The sequence below is a fragment of the Salvelinus sp. IW2-2015 genome, linkage group LG23 (genome assembly GCF_002910315.2).
Source record: "Salvelinus sp. IW2-2015 linkage group LG23, ASM291031v2, whole genome shotgun sequence".
Classification (NCBI taxonomy): Eukaryota; Metazoa; Chordata; class Actinopteri; order Salmoniformes; family Salmonidae; genus Salvelinus; species Salvelinus sp. IW2-2015.
This window is the reverse complement of record NC_036863.1, coordinates 42078740-42088146: the sequence shown is the minus strand read 5'-3', so window position 1 is coordinate 42088146 and position 9407 is coordinate 42078740. Positions and strand designations below refer to the sequence as shown.

Here is a 9407-nt window from a genome sequence, read left to right as displayed (position 1 = left end):
CCTCTCTCTCTCTCCACCTCTCTCGTTCCCTCTCCCTCTCTTTACTTTAATGCCCTTTCCAGTACAGGGGGAAATTTATTGCTTGTGGGACAGGTGGAATATGAACAATGGGCAGAATGGAGTGCAGGGTTATCTGGCCAGCCTGGGAGCGCAGCGGGAAATCGATGTGACCCGTGATACACTGTCATCACAATTCCCACCCTGGCTGTCCTATTTGTCTTGCCCCGGGAAGCCGGGATGGCTGGTGTCATCTCGCCGAGCCAGATTATCCGGGTGAATCATGGCTCGAGCCACTCTCAGGCTTCTATCTATTTTCCCCTGGACCCCGGGCCTGTCGTTCCCTCTGTGGGTGGGGGAGGGAGGGATGGATGGAAGGAGAGGGTGGGAGGATAGAGAGGGCTGTGGGAAGGTAAAATATGATGCTCTTTGCTGTTCGGTAGCTGTCTCCGCGGTGATACTCTGCTCTGATCTGGGGTTTGCGCTCTGCTCCTTATAGATGAACCACTCTTCAGAGAGAGGCTGTCCAGGACATCCAGGCGTCCTCCTCACACACCACGCTGCTTCCCTCTCTGCTGCTTCCACTGTCTCCCATCAGCAATGCGTTTAGCTTTATTAAACGGTTCATATGGTCCTGTGAATGCGAGGGAATGTGTGAATGTGCATCCGTTTTGTTTGAACAGCCCCGTGACGTGTGATGAAGCTGGTTGTAAGCCCAGGTCTATTGTGTGTCGTGTTAAGCAGATGAGGCGCAGCTGGCCCTGCCCATGATGAAGCCCGGCTTTGAGAAGATGCCCCTGGGAGGACAGACCCTGCCTCCAGGCTTCCCTGCCCCCTTCCTCTTCGCCGACGGACTCAACTCCGTGGAGACTCTGCTCACCAACATCCAGGTAGAGACGCACTCTTTATGTCATGGAATATAGTGGCACTGGTGGGAGTGGGTGCTGCTGTGTGGTGTTCTGTGCTTGTGTGTGTGTTTGTGTGTGTGCGCGCGTGTGTGTGTTATGGTGCTCTGGTGGTTAGCGGTGGAGTTGAAGGTTAAAGTGCTGCGCTTCTTTCTCTGTCCCCTCGGGCGGCGCAGGGCCTGCTGAAGGTAGCGGTGGACAATGCCCGTGTGCAGGAGAAACAAGTCCAGCAGGAGAGGAAGGAGCTCAAGATGGAACTCTACAGGGAGAGAGAGATGAGAGAGAGCCTGGAGAGACAGCTCACCTCCGAACTGCACAGCCGAGGTGAGAGAGAGAGAGAGAGAGAGAGAGAGAGAGAGAGAGAAGAGAGAGAGAGAGAGAGAGAGAGAGAGGAGAGAGAGAGAGAGAGAGGAGAGAGAGAGAGAGAGAAGAGAGAGAGAGAGAGAGAAGAGAGAGAGAGAGAGAGAGAGAGAGGAGAGAGAGAGAGAGAGAGAGAGAGAGAGAGAGAGAGGCAGAGGAGAGAGAGAGAGAGAGAGAGAGGAGAAGAGAGAGAGAGAGAGAGATGAGAGAGAGAGAGAGATATGATTATACCGTTATAGCAATTGATACATATCAATGAAGTGGGCGAGGACACTTAGAACAGTCTTCAGCAACCCGGCCTCACCCTTCTGGACTCGGAAATCAAATGTCTACTGTTTGCAGATGATCTGGTGCTTATGTCACCAAACCAAGGGGGGGGCAGCACCTAGATCTTCTGCACAGTTGCTGTCAGGTGTTCCAAAAAAGGTCCAGAAGCCCAGATTAAAAAAATGCTAATTCCATCCAGACACCGTTGCCCTAGAGGACACAAATAATGATACCTACCTCGGCCTAAACACCAACACCACAGGTAAATTCCACAAAGCTGTGAATGAACTAAGGAACATCAAAGGGAACCTAAAACTCAACATACCAATTAAGATCTGACTAAAAATACTTCAATCAGTTATAGAACCCATTGCCCCTTATGGTTGTGAGGTCTGGGGTCCACTCACCAACCAAGAATTCACAGAATGGGACAACCACTCAATTGCAAAATTCAGAAAAAATATACTTTGTGTACAACGCAAAACCCCAATCAATGCCCGCAGAGCAGAAGGAGGACTTCACCCGCTAGTTATCACTATACTAGTCATCAACATCCAGAAAAGAGCTGTTCAATTCTACAACCACCTCAAAGGAAGCCATGCCCACACATTCCACCACAAAGCCCTCACCTACAGAGAGATGAACCTAGTGAAGAGTAGCTTCAGCATGGTGGTTCTGGGGCTTTGTTCACAAACACAAACAGAACCACAGGACAGCAACACCATTAGACCCAACCAAATTTTGAGAAAGATTAAAGAGAACTACAGTATTTGACAGACTGGAAAGAGTCAACCAAAAAAACATAGCAAATTGGAATGCTCTCTTGCCCTAAACAGAGAGTACACAGTGGAATAATTTCTGACCACTGTGACTGAACCAAAAATTAAGAAAATCCTTAACTATGTACAGACTCAGTGAGCATAGCCTTGCTATTGAGGGAGGCCACCATAGGCGGACCTGGCTCTCGAGAGAAGACAGGCTATGTTCACACTGCCCACAAAACGAGGTGGAAACTGAGCTGCACTTCCTAACCTCCTGCCAAATGTATGGCCACATTAGAGACACATATTTACCCCAGATCACACAGACCCACGAAGAATTTGAAAACAAATCAAACATTGATAGACTCCCATATCTGTCAGGCGAAATACCGCAGTGTGCCGTCACAGCCGGAAAGATTTGTTGCCCGTTGTCATGAGAAAAGGGCGACCAGTGGAACACAAACATAAAACGTATCTGTTTATTTATCCTCCGCTACTATTCGTACCACAAGTATTTGCACATTGCTAAAACACTGTGCATAGCTGATAATATAACACTTGAAATGTCTTTATCGTTTTTAAACCTTTGTTTACGGTTCATTGTCTGGTAGTCTGTCGTAAATGTTGTTTCGTGTCTTCTCACTTTTGCCTATTGTTTTTTTTTCTTTCTCACATGCTTTGGCAAATGTAAACACGTTTCCCATGCCAATAAAGCCCCATTGAATTGAGTGAGAGAAAGAGACCTGGCAGTGGGAATGAATACATGAATATATACATACAGTAAATCAAAATCCAGTCAAAGGAATATGTGCTTGCGTCTATACTGGACTTGGCACACATCCGTGTCTGATTTAGATTTGAGTTGTGCATCTTCAACCCCGGCCAAGAAATTAAGGCAATTAGTCGTCTCGGTAACAACTCCAACAATATGTACAGACACTGATTATCTATTAACCATGGCTGTTATTTCATTGCCTGTTATTCAAATGTGTATTTTAATAGAGAGGCAGTAAAGTGATGATTTGTCCAATCAGCTGTGTGTAATTAGAGGTGTTAGCAGCTCTGAGCTAGACAGGGCAGAGCTGGTGCTTCTGCATGGTGCCGTTGGTTCCTCTTTACTGGGAACACGCTTTTTATTTGGCTGTTAATTTGGGGAGAATCGGCACCCCCAAGAGCTGCCAACTGGAGACAGCCTAGCGGCCAGCTCTGGGCTTGGCTGAGCTGGGCTGGCGCAGCCAGGCTAGCTGTTGTAGTACTGGGAGGCAGCACTAAGGATTCACCGATGCAACGTTTTTTTCCCCAGTTTGACTCAGTCGAGGTGAGCCTGTCAACTCACTGGCTATCTTCCCCCTCTCCGTCCCTCTGTCCCTGTGCAGCCACCATCCAGAAGCGCCTGAAGAAGGAGAAGAAGGCTAAGAGGAAACTGCAGGAGGCTCTGGAGTTTGAGTCCAAGCGCCGTGAGCAGGTGGAGCAGGCCCTCAAAACGGCCACCTCCCCAGAGAACCTCTGCATGAGTCTCAACGGTAGGCCTCAATACTCGCCTCTCCTGCTCCTCTCCTCCATACGCCCCTCTCCTCCTCCTCCTCCTATTTAACTCTCCTCTCATCTAGTTTTATGCATATTTTTCACTCTTTCTCATCCGTTCTTAAGTTCTTTCCCCCTGCCCTTTCCATCTTCCCCCCCCCCCCCCCCATCTCTTTTTTAAAAATCCAGTACTTGTCTTCCTCATTCTTCTCTGTAAAGCAACGCAGATATTTTCATTCAGCGCAGCGGTCCTAGCGCTTATCACTTCCAGCGTATTAGCATTGTTGCCCTGGGAGGAAATGGATACAGATACTATCATAAACGCTGTAAATGCAAACGCTTAAAAACGGCAAATTGTTTTGATAGCTCCTCATTTTCAGTTGTTATTTTCTGAATATCGTACCAGGAGCAGTGAAGGGGAGGGGGGGAGGGGGGGGGGGAACGGAATCAAGAACACAGCACACATCTGCAAACATTTCAGAGGGCAGAGCAATTATTTCCAAGGCTGATTAAACATGCATTTATTAGAAGAAATGCATTGGGTTTTCTTTCATCTGACGTTGTCGGGCTAATACATTATTGTGTGAACAATCAGGCTACTTCTCGTGCTATTTGCAGAAAACCTATCTGAATCTAATCCCCGTTTCCGTACGATCTCAGATAGCCCCCCCCCACCCCACTTAAAACATAATTTGTCCTTGGATAGAATTTCTCCTCCACCTGGATATGTTTCTTACACCGGAGACTGTCTAGATAGGTGAGATGTAGGCTAGATAGGTGAGATGTAGCAGTCTAACTGACGGTTGTGTTCCATTTCAGAGGCAGTGATACCAGAGGTTGAGCCGGAGCGTAACGGCAGCCAACAGGAGAACTCGCTGTACAGGGTAAGCATTAGCACGCCCCTGGTTCAAGCTCCCTCTCAGTCTCTGGGATCTGTTGGGGGGGGGGGGGGGGGCTATACCCCTTGTTGATGTCATTTGTTAAATCCACTTCGGTCAGTGTAGATGAAGGGGTGGAGGCAGGTTAAATAAATACAGATTTTTTTTGAGACATGGATTGTGTATGTGTGGCGTTCAGATGGTGAATGGGCAAGACACAATATTTAAGTGCCTTTGAACAGGTTATGGTAGTAAGTACCCGGCGCACCGGTTTGAGTGTGTCAAGAACTGCAACGCTGCTGGGTCTTTCACACTGAATAGTTTCCTGTGTATTAAGGATGGTCAACCACCCAAAGGACATCCAGCCAATTTGACACAACTGAGGGAAGCATTTGAGTCAACATGGGCCAGTATCCATGTGGAACACTTTCGACACCTTGTAGAGTCCGTGCCCCGACGAATTGAGGCTGTTCTGAGGGGAAAAGGGGGGTGCCACTCAATGTTAGGAAGGTGTTCCTAATGTTTTGTACACTCAGTGTATAATGTCATCTAAGGAGTTAAGTTGTGATGCTCCCAGAAGTGTGTACTGCCAACTACATCAAGTCACTATCAGTCGACACTTGTAAAAATGTCCATTCGTTAATGCTTACCTTGTACCTATGTTTGTCCTGTGTAACTGAGAGCTTTCCTTTGGGTGCTGATATCCTTCGTTTAAAAAAATTATAAAAGTAGCATTTTACGCAACGTTGTTTGTGAATGGAGAAGGAGCAGCCTGTCATTTCACGAACAATTTTTGGGTTTTTTGTCAGGGGACGCAATCAGGACAAGCACAGGTAAGCATTAAAGAATGCATATTTATAAAGTGACCGAGTGGTAGTGCACGTTTGACATCTCCTACTTCATACTCCATTTTAAAACAGTGGATTGCGGGGCGCAATTTGACCGACGTCACATATCATGTAAAAAAAAAACGAGCGATTTTCAGCACTCATAGAAAAGCTGGCAGTTAAAGAATGGACATTTTTACAAGTAAAAGGTGACTCGGTGCAGTTGGCGGTGCACTCCTCTGGGAGCATCACGTTAGAACCCCAGATACATGATATTCATACATGGATATAACCAGAGCTAGGGGGCGAGGTAGCATGATGAAGGAACAGGGGCTTGGTATAGCTCTCTATTTCCTAATATAGTCATAAAACCACAATATGTGCGCCACAAAGTACCGTTCAGATGAACTTGTTAATGTCGGAAAGTACGCTCACATGTGGAGGTCAACGTTAGGGGATTGATGAGGTTGGGGGACGTTGTGGCCTCCACATGCTCCACACGTGGGCCTTAGTGCCTCTTCACAGTACCTTGTGACACAACAGCAAACACAAACCAGAGAGACTCTCCCTCTCTCTCTCTCTCTCCGTCAGCACTCCGCTCTCCGCCTGGGCCTCTTTGAAGACTCCCACCCCTCGGAATAAGATTACAAACTGATGTTGTTGCATATGCGTTTCACGCTTCCATTCTCTCCGAGTTTTGTTTGTAGAACCCCCTGCCTCTCCACCTCCGCCCTCCCATCCGATCCCCCTAAAACGCAGCTGAAGTTCCGTTTGATAAATGGAACCTATTATCAACATGTCTGAAGGCGAATTAAAGACACTCTGCCGTACGTCTTATTGAAATGTGGGCTGCGATAGGTGAATAAATACATATGTTTACGGAACATCCGGTGAGTGTGCTGCAAAGTGTTTCAGTGGAGATGAGAAGGTGGAGATTGTTTTTCTCAGAGCCAATTTCACAGTCTGCAAATAAAGGGCTCTCCATTTTTCTTGCTTCTGACAGCATCGCCACGCAGCGGAATGTTAAGGCCCTCCTCTCCTCGTATCAATAGGCTACTCCGCTCGGGGGGGGGGGTTTGCTTTTCTAAGGACAGGGTTCATTATCAGTGTGAGGGGGTCGTCTGTAGGTGAGTTTAAATCTGCGGTCTTGGTCAGGATTACCGAAGTATGGAACCCCTCTCAGAGCTAAAACCTCAAGTCCTAACCATAACGTCAAGGACGCAGACGTACTGGCTCGCAGACATGTTTCAAGGCTGGCTATGTGTAGCAAGCACTTTAGGATGTCATTGCTAATCCCACTTACTGTAGTGTTTTCCTATCGCAAAACACATCATTATCTGACATTCAGCCTTGTAAATCCACGTATTTGTCCGTTACTAATGACAGTGTGGAGAAGGGGATTATGGGGTCATGGCGTTCCTGACCTTTAGGGCAGCAGGGAGAACTGCCGACGGCCATGTGAGGGACAGACGGAGCACCTTCCCTCGCGCTCCACTGCCCTCCGCAGGGCACAGGAAGAGAGAGAGAGGCGTGGGTGACACTGTCACACTATAATCATTCCCTACCTTCGGTCATGCTCTGGAGCGGTCGGGCACCGTCCACAGCAACAGGAGTTTTCAATTACATTTGAGGACCTTTTCCCAAAAACCATGAATTCCTGTGTTACTGCTTAAAACGGGTTGGGCACATCTACCCTATTCCTATGCTTCTTCTGTTTGCGTTGAAGGTCTTTCCTTTGGCCAAAGTTTTAAAGGATAATTATCTCAGTAATATTGCATTCAAGCCTCATCACGACTGGCTGATTAGATCTGAGCTACCATTATGAAAGCATCGTTAGATCTTATCCCCCTCCTACCTATCAATGATTGCGTTCACTATGTAGCAATCAATCTGAGTTACAGTGCTATTAAAATAAGCTCTGTTTCAACTGTGCCAGCTTGGAATCCCATGCTGATGTGGTGTGTTCGTCCAGTCCCAGTCCACCAGGCTGTCCATCGCCCCACTACCGCCATGCCCAGCAGAGGTGTCTGTCTGTGGGGATGCTGTGGCTGGGCGCATGGGGCCTCTCCTGGAGCTCCTGGCTGTTTGGGGACAGGGAGCCGACTGACTCTCTCCCACAGGGGCTTACGAGCTCCAGTCAGGAGTGTGTTGTCCGGCCCCTCCACCCCCACAGCCCACCGCATTTATCCATTACACTGGGAGAAATCTAATTACACCTCGCTTCACTCCCAAGTTGGACTTCACAGTTTTGCAAGCTTAGCACTGACAACTGATTTCATTAGGTTTGATTGTCCTTGCTGAGATCCCACTTCTGGGCCTAAAAGCTTTTTACACTTTCTCAGGTTCCTCTGTGTGTTACGGCCTATTACGCCGACCTGCGTCTGTTTTATTAATCAAGATGAGTGGAGGTAACAGAAACTGCTGAATACAAAAGGAGGTGACATCATTTTGCAAGCCGATTAAGAGAAGAGGGGGAGAGTAAGAGAGAGGGGGGTGAGGAGGGAGGGGGCAGGAGAAAGTAATCAAAGGCAAGGACCCAGAAAGGATAGATGAGGACCTCAACACTCAAGGTGTTATTACACCAACACACTCCTGGCTTCACTCTGGCTCCTATCACAACCACTTGTTCCTTAAACAAACGGCTCAGCATCTTCAGCCACATGAATAATCTACCCCCAAATAACTTGAAATCTCATAACCTGCTTTAGTTCCAAACACGTGCTGTACATACAGCAAATGAGACCCTTAGGTACCGTTCATTTCCAAAGTTTGCAGCTCACTAATTGGCAACCCAATGAAAAAAGAGCAAGCAGGAACTATCCAGGTGAAGCTTTATGGCAGTCCCAGATCTGTTGTAATTAGCCAGTTTGCAGTCTATGCAGAAAAGAATGGGGCCAGAGGGCCAGAGCCGTGTTAAATATGGATTGAGCTGCCGAGGAGGGCTCCCAGAGGTGTTGCAACATACACAAACCACACATCTATTCTATTCACACTGCCCCGGGAAGGGTTAAACATAGCAGATAGAACGAATGTCACATCTTGACCGTACATATTGACATTGGAATATAATTAGAGAACCAGGAAGGGTTTCTCTTCTCTTCTCGTCTTGACAGTACAGACAGCACATCACCATCCTTTTCGCTCTTTCTGGGCCTCGTCCTCCAACACCACCGAACGGTGCTTCCCCCCCCCCCCCGTCTTGATGATGTTCCGTCATATTTTCTATTTTTCCAGAACCCATTTCAAACATGCAGAACCACTCTCCTTAGCACAGCACAATGTTTGCCCATTCTGTCTCTCTCTCTCTGTCTCCAGTGAGAGGAGCTGACGGTGGCTTACTACCATGTAGAGATTAACAYGCAGCTGCTGACTCCAGTCACTTTGTTATCCAGCTGTTTTTCTTTCAGCTGTCCCCTCCTGTTGACAACTAACACTAAATGATTAATCGCCCATATTATTCCTGACGCACATTTCATTAAAGGAGATAGATACTTAATCCATTGGTTGCTCTTGAACTTTTATTCTCATGCTCGTGGAAAACTTGAAAAATCACAAACTCAGTTTCACATGATTTGAAATATATACACACTCTGGAGAGTAAACAACTTTCCTCGTGAAACATCTTTATTTACACTCCCCTCTGTATTTATTTGAACAGTGAAGTTAAAAGTTGTACATTTGGGTTTATASTCCAGCATTTTGGATTTGATATGAAATGTTTCATATGAGATAACACTACAGAATGTCAGCTTTTATTTGAGTGTTTTCATACATATCCGTTTTACTGTTTAGAATGAAAGCACTTTATGTACTGTATCTACCCCCCCCCCCCCAATTTTAATAAGTTTATAGTGTATTAAAGTAGTCAAAAGTTTAGTTATTGACTAC

At 46.9% G+C, this 9407-nt stretch overlaps 1 protein-coding gene across 1 annotated transcript in view; it reads left to right on the top strand.

The window, feature by feature from the left end:
- Positions 1-7626, top strand: part of dacha (dachshund a) — a 60563-nt gene extending 52937 nt beyond the window's left edge. The window contains exons 5-9 of the mRNA XM_070434535.1: positions 739-887; positions 1079-1226; positions 3667-3813; positions 4634-4698; positions 7492-7626. Of these exons, the coding sequence (XP_070290636.1) occupies positions 739-887; positions 1079-1226; positions 3667-3813; positions 4634-4698; positions 7492-7626 (644 nt within the window). The remainder of the gene's footprint in view (positions 1-738; positions 888-1078; positions 1227-3666; positions 3814-4633; positions 4699-7491) is intronic.
- The last annotated feature ends 1781 nt before the right edge of the window (positions 7627-9407 follow it).